Below are 22,274 nucleotides of genomic sequence, written 5' to 3'. Positions count from 1 at the left end.
GTGAATCATAAATATGATAAACGAAGATAAAATAATTAACTAAACAGATATAATTAGGTGTATTGTAGATTTTCCTAAAATTATAATTAATAAAAAAGAACTTCAGTCAACTCTTCTATTTCAAATGTAAAGTGTATACAGTAGATTTAGATTGTATTTAATCAAACATTGGGTAACATCATTGGTGAATTCATTCGCCAAGTTTTTAACAGGTAAATCTATTTAATTTTTCTGATTTTCATCATGAAATATCAAATTTATCACATAAATTATTTCACGGCAATGTGAATTCACCTAATTTATCCAAACAAAAATTTATGCGATAAACTTATTTTTCGCTTTAAAGTCGAGTAACCATTCAAATCTCATGATTTGTTATATAGCATCGTAATATAATTAGTTATTACATACAAAATTGATAAGGTAACTAGACACTGAGGTTTCGTATGCTATTTTACAATAAAAATTTATGTATGATATTAATTTTTTTAGTTACCAGGGACTATTTAACAGTAATCATTTAAAAATAAGAAATATCCACAGGTTCAATATATCTATGGATAATATAGTTAAGATATTATAGTTTGTGATGTATTACATTTATAGATCATATAAACAAACTATATTAGTAACTAGTAATTAGATATGAAGCCATTCTTAGTAAATCAAATAATCACAAAAATATGATTTTATTGTTTATAAAGAAATACATCAACTATATCAATTTATTATTTTTTTGTTTTATAATTATATAATATCTAAAAACATTTTGATAATAATATGTTTAACTAAATAATTTTAACAACATGTATTTTAAATATATTTTTCTTTTAAATTAAATTAAGATTTAATATACATTTCTAAACTTATGCCTATTTTTTTAGAATATTTTTATTAATTTTTTTATTTATGATAATGTATATCTTAGCCTTCATTATAAAATATTTCTTAACCTATATTGATTGATACATCATTTAAATTTTATTGTAAAAAACACGAATTTAATTGACCTAAACATTTTAATTGTACTGAAATCACACTTTCGAGATGATACCTAATTACATTTTTACAGGACTCTAAGGAATATACTTTTTGTAATAATACTTCATGATTTATTATTCGAATATTATTTTTTTAGATCTAAAGTAATTTGTTTTATACAGGATGATTAATTTATCATTGACTACTAATTTTCACCATAAATATTAATAATATTATTTATATTTTTTTTTTTTTATTTCGATAAGTGTTACTTATTTTTTGAACATGAATTTCAAAAGTTATTAACATTAATTCTTGACAACGAAATGAGGGTTATTTAATTTTTATCATTAAATGTCACACTCCTTTATCATATTCATTCTCTTACTCGGATACAAAATTGTTAATATCTTCCAAAATACTCGTTCAATAGTTTTTTTGACCAGTTATCTTCTTAGTCAGACAATTTTTTAAAATGTATGCTAGTAAAATGTATTTGATGCTATTAAAATTAATAAATTTATACTTTTATAAAATATGAGAAAAAGACTTTAAAAATATTAAACCACTTATAAATCGAGAAATAAATGCTACATAAATAAGCCAAGAAAAAATCCTTAAAATTATTAGTAGCTTAAAATAATTCTTGTTGAAAACGATAAATCAAATATTCTGTATATCATTATTTTATAATTTGAGTCGTGAACTTATTTAAAGTTTACAATGAAAATAATTGGATGTTAATATTATTTTTACTATAACTACTTTAAAATAGAAAGTCTGGTATTGTTCTGTACCATTTTAGTTGTACATATTGACGTCTAACAGTTTTTAGAACTATTGATTTCCATTTATCCACTATTGTCGTATCTGACCTAATTTTAAAATAAAATTAGTATCACGTTTTTTATTTTTGTTTGCCACCGACTGTGCAGTGTAAGTAACCCTCAAGTAATTTTAGATCAGTTGATACATTATATCAATTTCTAATGTTACTTTATATACTTTATATAGTGTACAAACTTCAAATTATAAAGTATATTATAAACTATACATGACGGCAGTGGCGTACTCACGATTTTTCAATTGAGGGAAGACTAGCAAAAAACATTTGAACTAAAAAACTTTATTTTGACATTTAAGGCTAACACTACAAAATTAATCAATTTTGAACAAATTGCATAAAAAAACAAATGAATTAATAAAAAAAGTGTTTGTGTGCATCATGAAATATTTTGTAAAGACTTACAATCTGTTAAAATGAAATAGCTCAACTTGATATAAGATATAAAATTTTTAATTTTAAGAAATTTTATAAAACTAATGAACTTTAAGCTATTTAATTATTAAAGATTAATTGCCTCGATCATTAAACCGTATACAATTGACCCATTTTATTTATACAATCGTGAATCGTACAAAGAGTTAAACATTTTCTTTACAAACCGGTTTTCCCTACTGTCGTAATTTTCAGCTAAAGATTACATATTCGTTAATAATAACATTATATAAAATTTAAATGTTTTACTATAAACTTTTTAAAATTTTATTTAGTGTTTTGTACTAATTTACAGTAAATTCCTCTTAATTGATTTTAATTCCAGGTTTTTTTTTTGTGAATTAACTGTAATACTTTTACGTTTATCATAATATAATAAATATATAATACAAGTATTAACTAAACATAGTTTAAGAAATTGTATTTTAAAATTAGTATTGTAATGTATAATTTATTTTATTTAAAAACAAATTGTAATTGAAATAAAGTTACGATTTTCTGTGAACATGTCTATTTATTATAGTAGTAATTATATTGTAGTTTCATTCCATGCCACCTAGTGGCGCATATCTAATTCGTTTGTGGTCAAAACGCAGTTGGCTGCATCGTTGAACGTGTTCAAAGATACCAGTTCCCAAGATACCTACATCGTCTTCCGCCGGCTGAGTGACCCCTCAATAGCTCAGTCTACCTGGATTCCTTAGGTCGAATTCATCATGTGACGTGGATTTGGTGTGCGTCTCGGTTGTGTCATGTTATTGTGTAGTGTTTCAAATACCGGTTAAGAGCCAAATCCTTTGTGAATGATTTTTTTAAGCTGTGCTGTGATTTCACCAAGTATGAATTTAAAAGTTTCAATTAATTATTTAAAATTATAATTTTATATTAATTATCACCACATGTAGGTATCCATTTTGCTATCACGTTTCATTTTAAAATTTTCAAGAAATTATATTTTATCTTTTACACAGTATCTTAGCTATTAATTATGAATAGTTAAAATTCATTATCTAATTTTAAAAACAAATTAATAAATCTTAGATTATTTCAATATCACTAAACTTATTAAAACAAAAAAATGAAGAATCATAATCCATTAGACGTTATTAATAATTAATGGGATTTCATTAAGTTACATAATTCATCATTAATATTATTATTGTTGATTTTTTCTAGATTTATAAGTTTAAAACAAAACAGTATTTTAATAGAAATTTAACATGTTTTATTATCAGTGTAATAATTACATAAAACAACATACGAGTGACTGTTCAAATATCGTTAAAATTGTGCAAGGTGGTTTTAATAATCGAAATGAAGATTTAAATGTTTTTTTAGTCCTAAATAATGACATTCATTTTATTTTTAACCTTTGGTCTTTTTATTTGTGAATAAAATATAATGAACATATAATTTAAAGACTATTGTATACAAAGTGATTCAAGGATAAGACACTAATTATCTTAGAAACTATCAAACATTTTAATATATCACAAAGAAAAATATTGTTCGATTGAATAATCATTATAATAATATGTATTTAAATAATATTTTTTTATTCGTTAAAGGATGAAAACCTAAAGTTTTATTTTATTTGAGTTTTTGAACGAAACAATGATTTCCTTTAAGTAATTTTCCTTATCCTTAATGAATCATTCTGCATAAAATTATGATTTAGTAACATAATCTAATATTGGTTCATTCTTATGAAATTTATATTCACTAAAGTAAAACCTCTCTATGATTAAGAAAAAAATATATCATAGAAAAAAATTAATACACATACAAAAGAGTTTAAGGACACTTAGCTATGATACATTATATTTTTAGATGGCGAACAAATTGGTTTTTTTATTACTATTAATTTATTTTGGATTATCAAAATGTGCGCTAACAAATCAACTACCTCAATTTCTTCCGGGTGGAGATATGGCTCGATTTACAATAACAGAAGATACTCCAGTTGGTAAATCAGTTTACAAACTTTTGGCAGCTGATCCTGATGGTTCTAAAGTCACGTACACAATTAGTGGGCAATATTTTAGCGTAGATAGAGAAACAGGCGTTGTAACATTAATTAAAGCTTTGGACCGAGAAAAATCTAACTCCATTGAGGTTGTCATTAGCGTAACAGGTATTAATCTTTGTTTATTTTCATTATTGTTTACAAAATTTTAAATGGAGTTATTATTAGATGAACCATTACAAAATTCTGATATAAGTACGGTATCTCTGAGAAGAGAAATAACTGTGATTGATGTAAATGATAATCCTCCCGAGTTCTTAGGAAGACCATATTCGTTTAGTATACCTGAAAATACACCAATTGGAAGCATAATTTATAGAAATATAACTGTTATTGATAAAGACATTGGACTCAATGGTGAATTGTCTTTGGAATGTTTACAAAATAATCTACCTTGTACTACGTTTAATCTCCTTACTGAAAAAGTAAATAAAACACAATAAAAAAAAAAAAGATAAAATAATAAATATTTATACAAAATTTTAATTTGTCATTATAAATATATTTTTAGATTTCAGCTGGTACTTATAACGGTTTAATACGGCTAGCTCGTCCGTTAGATTTTGACAGTGTATCTTCTTATAAATTGAGTGTTAAAGCTTCAGATGGCAACAAAAAAAATTCGTTGGTGTCTGTGGCAAATATTTCTATAGTTATCAAAGACATCCAAGATGAATCACCTGTGTTTATTAATTCACCATATTCTATCATCATAAATGAAAATACTCCTCCTGGTGTACAAGTACTAACTGTAAACGCTGAAGATGGCGATGCAGGTATCAAAAGATCAGTTGTAATAAGTATAGAAGATGATTCGCTTGGATATTTCAAAATCCAAAATAGAGCTAACGGATCAGCAAATATATACACAACTAATAATCCAATTGATAGAGAAAATAAAATGGTATCTGATACTGGAGGCATTTATACATTTAGATTAAAAGTAAAATAAAATATTTTATTTTAATTTAACATTTAACGATATGAAATGTATCATTATTTATAGTACAATTTTTACCAACAAACATAATGAAAACAATGTATTAAACTTTTTTCGTCTTTCTGAAGTATTATTAAATAAATAAATTCACAGGCTTCAGAACTCATAGATAATAATACATCGGGTGATGTGAGTTACGAAATTGTAACTGTTATTATCCAAGATGTTGACGATGAATTACCTGAATTTAATGATCACACTTTTAGTACATCAGTATCAGAGGATATAAGTAAGAAAAATAATTATTACTGTTATTTAATAAATATTAGATATCACAGTACTATGTATTTTTCTTTTGTTTAGATATCGGTACACCTTTACCAGGCTTAAACATTGTAGTTAACGATCCAGATTTAGGAGACAATGGAAGATACGTTTTAGTTATGAAGTCAAATGACCCAAGAGTATCCAATTGGTTTAAAATTGTTCCAGAAGCAGCTATTGGTAGAACCACAGCTATGATACGTTTAGTTGATAACGAAGGTTTTGATTATGATTCTGGAGTAACTAATGTTGAATTTGAAATAGTTGCAATGTATCAAGATAATACAAGTGTAAATAATAGTCAATATCTACTTTATAAGTTTTTCTAACATAATAAATTTGCATCTTCAGGGAGGATTCAAAGAAGCTTCTTCGGCGTATATAATGATTGAAGTTTTAGACGCTAATGACAATTTACCTAAATTTGATAATCTGACTTATTCATTTTCGGTAAATGAAAATCTTCAACCCGGAACTAAAATATCTAATCTTACTGCTACTGACTTAGATAGTGGTGTTAACGGTGATTTAACTTATAGTTTACAAGGATTTGGAATGGATAAGTTTAGCAGTGATTCAGAATTTGGAGGCATATATCTGATAAATAGTAAGTTTTAAGAAATTGTATGAGACGTAATTTTAGCTATAAATGTTTGATTTTTAATTTAGATTAGATGAACTTATATGTTACTATTTATAACTGTAAATATAAAATATAAATTTTGTTTTAAAATTTTTTAAATTAACTGTTAAAATGAAATGAAAAAAAAAACAAATTTTCTTATAGAAATTGATTACGAACAACAGAGTTCATATTCGCTTACTCTAGAGGCTAAAGATGGAGGAAATCGAACATCTCACGTAGTAATTTTAATTGAAGTAGTCGATGTGAATGATAATGCACCAATTTTTAACTCTTTAGAATATAGAAGAACTATTAGAGAGGGAGCTACAGAATTTCAACCAAAGTTTTTTGTTCAGGTACATATATAATAATTCATGTTTATTAATTATTGTCAGTGGCGTAGATACAGGGGGGTTAAGGAGTTTAAACCCTCCCAGGAATCAAAAAAAAAAAATTAATTATAAATAAAGTAAAGGTACGATTTAAAATTATTTTTTATCATTATTTTTTACATTATGTTAACAATATTATCAATTAATTTTAAATAAAAAAATACATTTTTAAATATTAATTAGTCAAATATTTAATATGAAATAAACTACCCCTCCCCAGAAAATAATCGTATCTACGCCACTGGTTATTGTATATATTTAACTTATAACGTTGAAAATAATTAGGCATCAGATTCTGACAGTGGAATAAACTCAATGATTCGATATTCGATTGTTGGTTCAAACTATGATAACGTTCTAATAATTAATTCAATTACTGGAGAGCTAACGTTAAATTCATCAGTAAGTTCAAGCCATACACCCAGAGGTCAATATGAAATAACTGTAAGAGCTACCGATTTGGGCGATTCACATCTTCACACGGATGTTAATATTTATATTAAAGTGGGCGTTCCGGGAAATCAAAGACCAGTTTTCAAGAGTACGAAATATTCTGCTAAAGTGCCGGAAAATACACCTAGAAACTCTGAAGTTATCAAAATTGAAGCTACTGATCCAGACGGATCAGATAATAAGATCGAGTATACTTTAGTCAACAGTAATGACAATTTCCACATTGACTCAAAAAGTGGAATTATTTCTGTTTCGGAAAATGCTATTCTCGATTTGGATATTACAAATGTAACTACCTATAATTTAGTGGTTATTGCAAAGGACAGCGGACAACCGATCAGAGAGATAGCCAATGCTAATGTGTTAATTAACGTGACAGATGTGAATGATAAGCCGCCTAAATTCAGTAATGCACAGAACAATATAGTGTACATTGATGAAACGACGAAAATAAATCAAGTAGTATTGAAAGTCAATGCGATCGACCCTGATAAAGACGCTGATGTAGAATATTCAATTGTCCAACCAATTAGGGCAAATGATAAAACTGGATTGCCTTTAAAAAATGCAAGCTTAAATGAAATTAAAAATGTATTCAAGTAAGAAATTTATTTAATAATTAAGTGTTTTTTTCTTTTTTAAATTTTATCTATATATTATAATAATATTGTAGTATAAAACACAAGTGCGATAGATGAAAATTTTTCATTATGAATATTTATTAAGTTAAACATATTAAAATATACGTTTTTTTTTTAGCATAAATAAACACACTGGTGAAATAAAGGTAAATTCTATGTTAAACTATGAATTAGCGTCTGTGATAACTTTAAAAATAAGAGCTGTAGATAAAAACGCAGTGGAAAATATTAAAAAACAATTTTCTGAAACAGAAGTTACTCTTTTCATTAAACCGTATAGCAGCAAAAATCCAATATTTACTAACTCTGGGTGGTTAAAAGAAAATACATCTATGTTGATTATTAAAATAAACGAAGAAACTCCGATCGGTACCGAGCTTTCGCAGCTTAAAGCAGTTGATGTTTTGACTAATTCATCTCTAAATGATTTCAAATCTATTACACCTATACCAAAACAAATCGCTATTGATTATACAGGAAAAATTATTTTAATAGAACGATTAGACTATGAAACACTTCAAGAAACAGTAAGTTGATTGATTTTACAACCAATGGTTTATCTTACATCATTAGCGACTCAATAATTGGATAATATTAACTATCAAAACAATTTAGATCTTAACATTTCAAGTAATGGTAACAACAGAAGATGGAAAACGATCGACAACTAAAACAATAGTAATAGATATTCAAGATATCAATGACCACGCGCCAGAGTTTGAATATCCCGTAAGTAATTACTTAAAAAATGTCACAAAATTTCACGCAACAAAATATTTAATATTATTAATTAATTAATTTGGAATGTATAAAATATAATAATGATACTATTTAGATTTATAAAGCAACGATAATGGAATCCAGTCCAACTGGTACAGTTTTAATAACTGTCAAAGCAAATGATAAAGATTTACCAATATCAGAGTTTGGAAAAATCACATACCAATTAGGTGGAGTTAATTCGAATTTGTTTACTATTGATGCATTGAGTGGCCAAATAAAAACATCTGGAAATAGAATTATTGATAGAGAAAAAACATCAACTTTAAATTTAACTGTTTTTGCTTTAGACACCCCTCAAGGAGGAAATGATCAAAAAAGATCTTCAGCTTTAGTAAATGATTTTATAAACTAAAACTATTGTCATTTATTTACATATAATTATTTTAATATATCGATCCACTTTTAGATACTTATTGACGTTAAAGATTTAAACGATAATGCTCCTAAATTTGATTCATCATCTTATATCGCCGTAGTGTTAGAAAATGTAATCCCTAATACTAGTGTTTTAAATATATCTGCACAAGATCCTGATGAAGGTTCATCGGGTACAGTTAATTATAAACTTATTAATGAACAACAACTTACTGGTACGATAATTTTTACTTTAAAGATATAATATTATTTTGACTTAATAAGATTTTAATAGGATTTCTGTATGTGAATTCAACTAACGGGGAAATAAAAACTACAAAAAGATTAACAGGAAAAGGTCGTTCTGAACCGTATGATTTAAAAATCAGAGCTGAAGATAATGGGGAGCCAAGACTATCGTCTGAAGTGAAACTTAGTTTGTACATAAGTGATATAATAGAAAATGACGGAGTTCCCTCATTTATACATCCGAATTCAGAAGAAATTGCATATATATCTGAGGTAAAATTTATACTGTTTGTATACATTTAAAATAAAAAAAATGTAAACATTTTAAACTAATAATTTTATATGTTAAACCAATTAAATTTAGAATTCAACAGTCGGTTCAATAGTTTTTAAGGCATTAGCCACAGACCCTGATGATCCAGCTACCTTAGAAGGTACTATCTTATATAGCTTATTGGAAGAGTCTAAAGATTCTTCGGCTTTTTCAATTGATTCGCAGACTGGCATAATAACAAACAAAATAATACTAGACCGAGAAACTCAAGATAAATATATTCTTGTATTAGTGGCAAAAGATATGGGTGATATACCACAACATTCAATAAAAACATTTAACGTTATTGTTACTGACGTTGACGATAATAAACCTGTTTTTAATAGATCTGTGGTAAATATTAATTATGTTTAATTAAATGTGAATATTATTTTTTTTGTTTTTATTAATATTGTTTTTAAACAAATTTTTTATTTTAAAACACGTAACTTAACTTTAAAATTTTCTAAGTATATGTGCAAACAAAACATTAAATAATATTTTTATATATGTATATTAATATACATATTAACACAAAATGAGGAGTATTCTTACTTAAAAATATAAATTAATAAAGTCATTATAAATCATCACTAATATATTTAAAATTAAATATGTCTGAAAAACAAGTTTAGAACATCCTAAAATTTATTTTTCTAATATTTTCAACCATTTTTATTTATGGATAAATGTTTACTAATTTAAAACACTTCAACAAAATTTGTTATCTGAAAGAAATATCACTATAATAGTAATCCTTTTTTTAAGAATATAAGTTATAATATTCAATAATTTTGCTTTCACTGGTATTAAAGCCTTAAAAAAAAAACTAACCAAATAATTTTCCATATTTTGGTAATTAACTGAAATCACTACAGACAATGTTAAAAACTCCCCATTCTTTGAAAATATATAACATTATCTTAAATGATATAACATTGATTTTAGGAGGAAAAACCCTTCATGATGGAAATTGATGAAGAATCCTTACCCGGTACCATTGTAGGATTTTTAGAAGCTTTTGATCCAGATGTCGGAGAAAATGCTCTGATTGATTATACCATTATTGGTTTGTATAATTTAATACCATGTTATTTATATCTCATATTTAAATATATAAGCATGTTTTTAAAACAGATGGAAATGAGGGAAATATGTTTTACTTAAACACTTCAAATAATGTTGCTGAGATAAGAATTAATCAAAGCGTAGATAGAGAAATTGTTTCAGAATATTTATTAACAATTAAATGTTTTAAACGGAAAAATAAGGCTTATAGTTTAGAAAAATCGTATAATAAGCATGATGCAACTGAAAGACAAGTATTTATAAAAATTAATGATATTGATGACAATTTGCCTCAATTTGTCCGATCTAATATAACGCTAGGTATAATTTAAAAGTATAGCAATAAAAAATTAATTAATCACTGAAATTTTATCAAATTTATTATTAGGTGTTCGAATGAGTATTCCTCTTGATACAGTAATAGCAACGATTCGAGCTACAGATATTGATAGTTCAGCTGAATTAATTACGTACCACATAACAAATCTGACGTTTACTTATCGTATGGATAATGCACAAAATATAAAAACATGGCCATTCTTTTTAGATCAATTGTCTGGTCAAATAAGAACTACAACATCAATGATTCCATTCGTAGATGGTCATTTCAGTATCGTAGTTGCAGCTGTAAATAGTGATGTGCCTGGGAGACATTCTAATTTAACCGTCAAGGTATTTTGTTTGAAATAGTTTTTATAAGCTTAACATAATTACTAATATCAATATCGTTTTAAGGTATATATTGTTAGAGATAACGGTCTATTGAAATTTGTCTTCACAAGACCCCCTAATGTGGTGGGCCAAAACTTACAAAGTTTTAAAGAAGACGTCGAAAAAGCCTTGAGTTTATCCCAAGCTACGTTAAACTTGTATGACACGCAATTTTACTCAAAAGTTGATGGTAGCTTAGATTTTAGTAGTACAGGTTCATGCTTTCAACTGGTTGGTCCTAATAACTATGATACAAAAAATACCATAACATTACTAGAAGATCCTTCTAACTATGAATTAAAAAATGTTTACAAACATTATGATGTAAAGACAATTGAGGTAAAAATTTTCTCTAGTTACTAATTTATACTTAATTATTTTTTTTTTATTTTAAATTGTTTAACTTTGGGCTATGTACTTACGACTTAAGTCACGGAAAATCAAATTTGTACATAAAGAGTTTATAATAATAAAGAAAGTAGACTTATTTGTATATTTTCTAAGTTTTTATTGCTGAATAACTTTATAAGTGTATATTGAACATCTTCTCTTAAAGGCTTTTATTTGTGTTGGAGAAGATAAAAAAACATACATAGTTCAATACAAATTAATCAAATTTCGATGCCTACTTATTAACACAAAAAGCATTTCCCAATGAGTTATGCAGGCCACCCAGCATTATATTGTAATATACAGACGTTCAGTAAGTAAGGAAAACAGGTAAATTGTTACAAACAATGAGGACAATAGAAACCCGTTTCCTTATTTACTGAACACTCTGTATATACAATATATAGGGTGTTCAGTAAATAAGGAAACGAATTTCTATTGTACTCATTGTTTGTAACAATTTAACTGTTTCCTAACTTACTGAACACCCTGTATAATGGTTACGCAGTACTAGAAGTATTTTGGATAGATAGGATTTTTATGAAACATTATTATGTTAACATTTAAACTATAGTTATATTATATTTTATTCATTTTAGCGATGTTCTCCTAAACACATTAAACCCACTGTTACGTGGATCCAATTATCTGTACTGGGTATTGCTAGTTTCATTGGAATAGCATCATTTATAGCTGGTTGCATATTATGCTGTTCTTATAAAAGGTAATATTATAAAAGAACTAATTATAAATAATTTAATATTGATTTAAATTATGTTGAGTAACTATACTAAAGGTTATCATTTTTAGGTGGAAACGACTACGATAATTCGACCAAGTTATACACAAAAGCTCGCAAAAAATGAGTGCGCCATTAATTTATGTGCTGTGATCCTAATACATAAAATCAAAATTATGTACCTATATTATGAATAAATAGTTTAAAAATTAATGTAAATAAAAATTAATTGTGCAATTAATTTATTTGTAATATATAAAAATATAATGGAAATAATTTTCGTTGATCTATACAGCATTTTAAATCTAACTGACATGCTTATAAATTTTGATTCATTTATCAATTAGTTGATTTTTTTTTAATTATTACTTACTTAGACTACGCTTATAGCATAGTTTTATTATTTACCACTTATAAAAATAAAATGAAAAATTAATTTTTTTTCAAAATTTTATAATTGCTATTTTTGAGTCCTTTTCATATAAAAAAATGTATGGGTTAATTAAAATTTTAAGCTAAATACTCATTCAATTGAATGCATTTATTTACATAGTATAGAGTGTGCATTCTGCAGTACTAACTGTATCCACGTTCGCTACACGCCTACGTTATTTATTAAAATTATTGTAATTTAATAAGAACATGTCCTAAAATTGTTATCAACTCAACAAAAGTTTTTGCAAGAATAAGGCTAAGAATATCTATTTTAAAAATTTACAAATATTATTTTTTTTTTATTTTTAGTGATAAATAATAAAAAATATGCTTTATATATAGTCTAAGAAGGCTTAAATTTTTTTATAACAATTTGTAACAGAATAAAAATTGTATCAAATGTTATAAGTTTTGAGAGTTACATCTGAGACATTATGTACATCTCTCTATTGATGATGTTCATCTTAATATAACAATAATTATTAGAATATTAAATCTGAAATTAAATTTATTCTATCACCTCCTTTTTAAGATTATTATTAATCAGTAAACGTGTATTTATACATGAAAAAATGTATTAAAAAATAATTTTTATTAAGTTATTATTAATATAATTAAAAAATAATACGTGCAATATTTTAATTTAAAATATCATTTTTAAATTATTTTTTTAATCTAATAAAGTAGATTTTTATGAAAGTTTATAATTTAAAAATGTTGAACTTTTAAACACTATTTTAGCTCAGATTGCAAGCTTAAAATTTATATCATTAAATTGTTAATACTCTTTTTTAACCAATTAGTAATAATATCGAAAATTTTTAGAGAGAAAAATCTAATTGCAAATTTGAAATCAACGCAAAAAAGGGTTTAAAAAAGTATATTTTGATTCTGATGAAAATTTATTGTGGACCATTTATTCATGATCAACAAGTTTTATATCAAGCTACTCGATTTTTATACAGGTTTTCATTAAAAATAAAAACTACTTTATCATTTTTTATAACTTTCTCGTAAAAATTACAATATAAAGTTATTGAATATCAATCTCATACTATAATTGATTGCTATAATAGATATATATATATATTCATATATTATACTTAAAAATCATAAAACTACTAATTAGGAATAATAAAGGAAATAGGAGTCAATTTTGCTTTTGGAATAATCCACCAATTTTTTAAAATTAAATTTTACTTATAGATTTTTATCAAAGCGTTACTTATGATTGTGATTTTAATCATTGTTAGAAATCATTATACTTGACCTAACTATGCAACGTTATCACTGTGCCGCGATCCCCCTGTGCTGGGTTTTTTTTTTAGTACTTAAGTGTTTATAATTGTTATCTATTATTATTTGAAAAAAATATAATATATTTTATTTGTTCAAATAATTTTTGTATTTTGAACAATGAATTTTCTATAATTTTTAACAAACTATTTACTTAGGCATATTAGTTTACTAACTATACTGTGAATATTTTTTATAATAATTATTTAACCTAAAAAAATAATTAATTAACCATTAACATATTATTAATATAGTCTTAAATAATTGAAAATTTGGAATTATGTACTTGTATTTTCAAGACCAATAATTTTAACGTAAAAAGAAATAGTAGCACAGAGAAAAGTATAGTGGATATATGACAGTAATTAAAATAACTATTTTAAGAAACGTTAAAAATTTGTATCTATAAAATTGCTATAACTTTTTATTTTTAAACAGCCTAATCTTTATAAAGTAAAAATCGTATTTTTAGAAATATTGATTGTAATTGAATATATAATTGCATAGGGAAACAATTTTTTTTTACATATATGTAATATAAGATTTAATTTAATATATGTTTAAAGGACGCAGTATTTTCCGATAATTATCAAAAGATATGTTGCAAAAACTGCTATTTGGAATCACCTCTATGGAGAGGTATATGCCACGGCACCCACTACTATGATACCGTTATTTTTTTAATCAAATACTTTTATTTTTCCAAAAGTATTAAATATTTTTCATATACTACTGGCATGCATTTTAATAAGTGATAGTGTAAAATTTACTTTCAATATATTTCAGAAAATATGTCAACACATAATACATCTTAAAAAGTTTATTGGTGTGTATATTAAAAAGTATTGCTTTATTTACGAGGCTATTATGCAAATAAAAATCGTAAGTGTATCGATGTGTTAAGAAAAACATATATATCATAATTAATAAGTAAATGAAAAAAAATAAATATTTGGTGTAACGTTAACTCAATTATATAATACTTCTTCTCCAGCATTTCAGCTTCTTTGTTTCTCCAGGGGAGTTTATGCGGAGTGTAGTTTTGCAAAAGTATATTCATAATGTGCGAAATGAGAGCGCAGCACGATTATTTCGGCACACTGTAAAATATACTTGTGTACAAATATAACAAACTAATTTAATATGCTATACTGAACGTATAATACACTATAATATATTTCTTACAAAAGAAAATCAAGCTGGGTTAAATAAAATTTAATTATTTTATATATAACAAATACATGCATGTATTACTAATATTTAACAAATCATCTGTATCGTCGTTTATACTACAGCAATACGTATTTACAGGTTTTCAGGATGATTAAAAAACAAATTTGAATTACTTATATTTTAACACAAAAGGCTATTTTACTTTTATAACATACAATGAAACTAAGTGTCGTTAAAAAAAGTATATAATAAAAAATGCCCAGAAATACTTAGTATATCATTATGTATAAAAATTTAATTTTGTCAACTTGTGATATACGCCCTGTTGCAGTATAAGCGTTAATATGTTATTTTATGTACAAAAAGAAGATAACTGAACTCTTAATTATCGGTGGTTGTTGACAATAGACAAATCAATTTTGCCCATAACAACTCATTAATATATTAGAAATATAATAATATTTATTTGTGAAAGAACTCTCAGTGTAGCTAAAGCAGCAAAATTCATTAAATCACATTTATGAAAAATAATTTTTTTATAATTTATTAAAACAATATTTAGTAACAATATTTTATTTTGGCAAAAACAGACAGAATCAATTATAAGAATAAATAGGCCGTGCCTAGTTGAGGCTCTTCCCCAGACCCGGTGCCCTGCGGTCCTTATGGACTTACGGTGCATTAAGTTTTTTGGGCTACTCTTTCAGGTAGGCATTGATTCCAGAAGGAGTACCCGGCTACATCGGGCACGATAAGTGTTGTGCAGGAAAAGTATTACTCCAATTACAGTTTAACAAAAATATAGTAGTCATTTAATTAATAAAATGAGTAAAATTCAAAAATCATAAATAGTGAAATGTATAGGGTATTAATTTTACATTTTTTTACTAAAATCATCACAATATTTTAATAATATTTCAATTTTAACACTATTTTTGGTATCATAAACATTAATAAAATTGTGTTATGAAGTTAATGGTAATAGGTTGAAATGAATACTATAATATAGAATTTCAAATAAAAGACCACACATATAAAGTTGTTTTAGAATCTAATACATAAATATAAATTTTAATTAACATTTAACGTAAAAACTGTAGGAAAATGTCCTACTACAAAGAACAAGATTGTTGGTATGGTAAGGCATTCTATAATACTAAAAAATTTGTTATAAGAGAAATAAAGTTGAAGGAAATAAAAATAATAATAAATGAATTTTTCTATCATATAATACTTACTTTTTTTATATATCCTATTCAATATTTTTTATTAGATACATGAAATAATAAAAAAATAAATAAATTACCTAATAATATAATTCTAAAATATTTACTCCAAATGTATCTTTAAATACCGTATTATTAGTACACTTGTATACTTGTACAATATTTAAACACAATTGACATGCGCAATCCAAAATAATATCCTACTAAAAATTAAATGCACGGACTTAAAAAAAAAAAGCTTATAACTCGGTCAAAAATGAACAAATAAATGACATTTTCAAGGTATCTTTAGAATGTCTCTGGGTAGGTCTGGTAAAAATTTCAGAATTTAAATCGAAGAAGTATATTATATACTGTTTGACACTGTTTAGTATACACACTTTCTGCTAAAAGACACTCATCTCTTTTATTAATAATCAAGAGCTTTAAGTGAATTCAGTTTAACAAAGATACATATTAAAAAAAAAATACATGTTGTACGGTAATTTACTACTGTTAAAAATATTTAGTTTGGACAAATAATATCAATAAATACTTAATACTTTATAAAGTACTTAATACTTTATCTTTTACTTGAGCAATACAAGTCTTAATAGATATTTTTGTAGATAATTTTCACAACTTGGAGGTTTAATTAAAGTTAATTATTAATAAATAGTCATGATAATTACCACGAATAAAAAAATTATCATTGACATTTCTATTATTTTGTAAGTTAAACAATATAAGTATTTATATAAGTGTTTTCTTAATAAATAATAAACTTCTAAAAAAAATTATTAGGATAAATTTTTTTAAAATATTATTTTAAAATTGTTTTGTGAACACTTTAAATAATATACTATTTTAAAGAAAACAATGAAAATGGTAGGGTTATTTAAAATTATTGAGGTTTTAAACTTTAGGCCTTTTTTGTCAAAGATTAATCTATTCCAATTCACCTGAAACTTGGAACACCTCATTTCAATAAGTTTTCAAATTAGTTTAAATTGTATAAATTCAGAAAAGTTTAATTTTTGAAAACTATCTTTGTTTACTAAAACTATCCTAATAAAAAAGATCAAACGCGAGTCAGGATATTTACATAAATTTCTTAAAGATAATAATACTGTGATTATTACTTCATTCTACCCAATACGATGAATAATTTAAAAACTAATTTTTAACAGTTTTATTTTAAAATCATGTCTTTTAAAATATCTATTACTGGTGTCAAAGTCCATATAAGATATATTATACACAATAGATTTATTTTACTAAAATTTGGATCAATTGTTTTAAAAACAAATAGTGAACTGTAAATGATAAAATTATCTTTCAAATAATATCTTACTGAAAAATTAAATCTTGAGTATAATTTTGGTCGAAGTGAGAACAGTAAATAGTACTTCGATTTCGTCTAGGATGACCAGATTTATATTATCTTCATAAAATAATTTTTGTGTTCGACATAGAAAAAAACGCCAGCCAATAAATTCTTTTTTTCTTTTTTTGATAACAAACACCATAAATCACGAAATAATCTTAGATGATCAGTCAACCCAACACTGTTCAGTGAAAGATTAGAAGCTCTGATAAAAATCTTATTATATAATAAGACTTTAAAAAATTATCCAACGCTGGAAAAATTAACAATGTACAATTTTCAAATATATATTTTTTTTTAATGAAAGAACTCGACGACATTATTCTAGGAAAATTATTCGCGAAGATGAGAAAAATTTTTTATCACACCGTGAGCGTTTAAAAATTTGATTAAAAACGCTCATAGCTGCCAGTGTTCTTCGATTTAAATTCTGAAATTTTTACCAGACCTACCCAGAGACATTCTAAAGATACCTTGAAAATGTCATTTATTTGTTCATTTTTGACCGAGTTATAAGCTTTTTTTTTTTAAGTCCGTGCATTTAATTTTTAGTAGGATATTATTTTGGATTGCGCATGTCAATTGTGTTTAAATATTGTACAAGTATACAAGTGTACTAATAATACGGTATTTAAAGATACATTTGGAGTAAATATTTTAGAATTATATTATTAGGTAATTTATTTATTTTTTTATTATTTCATGTATCTAATAAAAAATATTGAATAGGATATATAAAAAAAGTAAGTATTATATGATAGAAAAATTCATTTATTATTATTTTTATTTCCTTCAACTTTATTTCTCTTATAACAAATTTTTTAGTATTATAGAATGCCTTACCATACCAACAATCTTGTTCTTTGTAGTAGGACATTTTCCTACAGTTTTTACGTTAAATGTTAATTAAAATTTATATTTATGTATTAGATTCTAAAACAACTTTATATGTGTGGTCTTTTATTTGAAATTCTATATTATAGTATTCATTTCAACCTATTACCATTAACTTCATAACACAATTTTATTAATGTTTATGATACCAAAAATAGTGTTAAAATTGAAATATTATTAAAATATTGTGATGATTTTAGTAAAAAAATGTAAAATTAATACCCTATACATTTCACTATTTATGATTTTTGAATTTTACTCATTTTATTAATTAAATGACTACTATATTTTTGTTAAACTGTAATTGGAGTAATACTTTTCCTGCACAACACTTATCGTGCCCGATGTAGCCGGGTACTCCTTCTGGAATCAATGCCTACCTGAAAGAGTAGCCCAAAAAACTTAATGCACCGTAAGTCCATAAGGACCGCAGGGCACCGGGTCTAGGGAAGAGCCTCAACTAGGCACGGCCTATTTATTCTTATAATTGATTCTGTCTGTTTTTGCCAAAATAAAATATTGTTACTAAATATTGTTTTAATAAATTATAAAAAAATTATTTTTCATAAATGTGATTTAATGAATTTTGCTGCTTTAGCTACACTGAGAGTTCTTTCACAAATAAATATTATTATATTTCTAATATATTAATGAGTTGTTATGGGCAAAATTGATTTGTCTATTGTCAACAACCACCGATAATTAAGAGTTCAGTTATCTTCTTTTTGTACATAAAATAACATATTAACGCTTATACTGCAACAGGGCGTATATCACAAGTTGACAAAATTAAATTTTTATACATAATGATATACTAAGTATTTCTGGGCATTTTTTATTATATACTTTTTTTAACGACACTTAGTTTCATTGTATGTTATAAAAGTAAAATAGCCTTTTGTGTTAAAATATAAGTAATTCAAATTTGTTTTTTAATCATCCTGAAAACCTGTAAATACGTATTGCTGTAGTATAAACGACGATACAGATGATTTGTTAAATATTAGTAATACATGCATGTATTTGTTATATATAAAATAATTAAATTTTATTTAACCCAGCTTGATTTTCTTTTGTAAGAAATATATTATAGTGTATTATACGTTCAGTATAGCATATTAAATTAGTTTGTTATATTTGTACACAAGTATATTTTACAGTGTGCCGAAATAATCGTGCTGCGCTCTCATTTCGCACATTATGAATATACTTTTGCAAAACTACACTCCGCATAAACTCCCCTGGAGAAACAAAGAAGCTGAAATGCTGGAGAAGAAGTATTATATAATTGAGTTAACGTTACACCAAATATTTATTTTTTTTCATTTACTTATTAATTATGATATATATGTTTTTCTTAACACATCGATACACTTACGATTTTTATTTGCATAATAGCCTCGTAAATAAAGCAATACTTTTTAATATACACACCAATAAACTTTTTAAGATGTATTATGTGTTGACATATTTTCTGAAATATATTGAAAGTAAATTTTACACTATCACTTATTAAAATGCATGCCAGTAGTATATGAAAAATATTTAATACTTTTGGAAAAATAAAAGTATTTGATTAAAAAAATAACGGTATCATAGTAGTGGGTGCCGTGGCATATACCTCTCCATAGAGGTGATTCCAAATAGCAGTTTTTGCAACATATCTTTTGATAATTATCGGAAAATACTGCGTCCTTTAAACATATATTAAATTAAATCTTATATTACATATATGTAAAAAAAAATTGTTTCCCTATGCAATTATATATTCAATTACAATCAATATTTCTAAAAATACGATTTTTACTTTATAAAGATTAGGCTGTTTAAAAATAAAAAGTTATAGCAATTTTATAGATACAAATTTTTAACGTTTCTTAAAATAGTTATTTTAATTACTGTCATATATCCACTATACTTTTCTCTGTGCTACTATTTCTTTTTACGTTAAAATTATTGGTCTTGAAAATACAAGTACATAATTCCAAATTTTCAATTATTTAAGACTATATTAATAATATGTTAATGGTTAATTAATTATTTTTTTAGGTTAAATAATTATTATAAAAAATATTCACAGTATAGTTAGTAAACTAATATGCCTAAGTAAATAGTTTGTTAAAAATTATAGAAAATTCATTGTTCAAAATACAAAAATTATTTGAACAAATAAAATATATTATATTTTTTTCAAATAATAATAGATAACAATTATAAACACTTAAGTACTAAAAAAAAAACCCAGCACAGGGGGATCGCGGCACAGTGATAACGTTGCATAGTTAGGTCAAGTATAATGATTTCTAACAATGATTAAAATCACAATCATAAGTAACGCTTTGATAAAAATCTATAAGTAAAATTTAATTTTAAAAAATTGGTGGATTATTCCAAAAGCAAAATTGACTCCTATTTCCTTTATTATTCCTAATTAGTAGTTTTATGATTTTTAAGTATAATATATGAATATATATATATATCTATTATAGCAATCAATTATAGTATGAGATTGATATTCAATAACTTTATATTGTAATTTTTACGAGAAAGTTATAAAAAATGATAAAGTAGTTTTTATTTTTAATGAAAACCTGTATAAAAATCGAGTAGCTTGATATAAAACTTGTTGATCATGAATAAATGGTCCACAATAAATTTTCATCAGAATCAAAATATACTTTTTTAAACCCTTTTTTGCGTTGATTTCAAATTTGCAATTAGATTTTTCTCTCTAAAAATTTTCGATATTATTACTAATTGGTTAAAAAAGAGTATTAACAATTTAATGATATAAATTTTAAGCTTGCAATCTGAGCTAAAATAGTGTTTAAAAGTTCAACATTTTTAAATTATAAACTTTCATAAAAATCTACTTTATTAGATTAAAAAAATAATTTAAAAATGATATTTTAAATTAAAATATTGCACGTATTATTTTTTAATTATATTAATAAATAACTTAATAAAAATTATTTTTTAATACATTTTTTCATGTATAAATACACGTTTACTGATTAATAATAATCTTAAAAAGGTTACACATGTTTATACGTCATTTAATTATGTTTACAAAGTAGTTATTTATACCTGGTTCAAGTTTGATAATCTTTACATGATCTCTAATTTTGTTGAAAACCTTTAAATTTTGGTACATCAGCACAAAGTTTTATATACAATTAACTTAAAAAAAAATCTTTTTTAGACTGCAAGTCTAAAAAAGTCATAGATGTGTTGTCGACATAGTAAGTATAAAATATTACGGTCTAAGTGATTTTTTTAATAAAATACAAATATGTTAAACCTACCCACATTTGAGTATATTTTTATAACAGCAAAAAGTTTGAACATTTTCTTTTGTATACCAATCGATAAGTATATAAAGAATGACATTTTCTGTTCCTTTATCGATAGCTTTAATTTCTAGTAATTGACTCTCATTATTATATGAAATAATATGAAATCTATTAACTTTTTTTTTCTATTAATTAAGGTAAAAGCGTACCATTCCAATGAATAATATTAGAATCATCAATAGTTATCCGATAATAATTGCGAATTTTTCAATGCGCTCATTATGGATACGTATATGCGAGTTTCGTATTGAAAATTTCTTTAT

At 24.8% G+C, this 22,274-nt stretch overlaps 1 protein-coding gene across 1 annotated transcript; it reads left to right on the top strand.

The window, feature by feature from the left end:
- The first annotated feature begins 2,888 nt into the window (after nucleotides 1–2,888).
- Nucleotides 2,889–12,544, top strand: LOC126895022 (cadherin-23-like). The gene is made up of 21 exons (XM_050666468.1): nucleotides 2,889–3,097; nucleotides 4,091–4,394; nucleotides 4,455–4,711; nucleotides 4,798–5,229; nucleotides 5,380–5,515; nucleotides 5,590–5,840; nucleotides 5,902–6,157; nucleotides 6,338–6,531; nucleotides 6,853–7,619; nucleotides 7,780–8,188; nucleotides 8,277–8,390; nucleotides 8,497–8,775; nucleotides 8,851–9,034; nucleotides 9,094–9,320; nucleotides 9,412–9,714; nucleotides 10,309–10,429; nucleotides 10,498–10,749; nucleotides 10,817–11,100; nucleotides 11,164–11,478; nucleotides 12,129–12,253; nucleotides 12,340–12,544. The coding sequence occupies exons 2-21, from the start codon at nucleotides 4,091–4,093 to the stop codon at nucleotides 12,356–12,358; spliced, it is 5,229 nt and encodes a 1,742-aa protein (XP_050522425.1). The 5' UTR covers nucleotides 2,889–3,097; the 3' UTR covers nucleotides 12,359–12,544.
- Nucleotides 12,545–22,274: the final 9,730 nt, after the last annotated feature.

This window comes from Daktulosphaira vitifoliae, unplaced genomic scaffold, assembly GCF_025091365.1.
Source record: "Daktulosphaira vitifoliae isolate Bord-2020 unplaced genomic scaffold, ASM2509136v1 Scaffold_1, whole genome shotgun sequence".
NCBI classification, from domain to species: domain Eukaryota; kingdom Metazoa; phylum Arthropoda; class Insecta; order Hemiptera; family Phylloxeridae; genus Daktulosphaira; species Daktulosphaira vitifoliae.
Note: the sequence above shows the minus strand (reverse complement) of the source record. Positions and strands in the feature narration are given on the sequence as shown.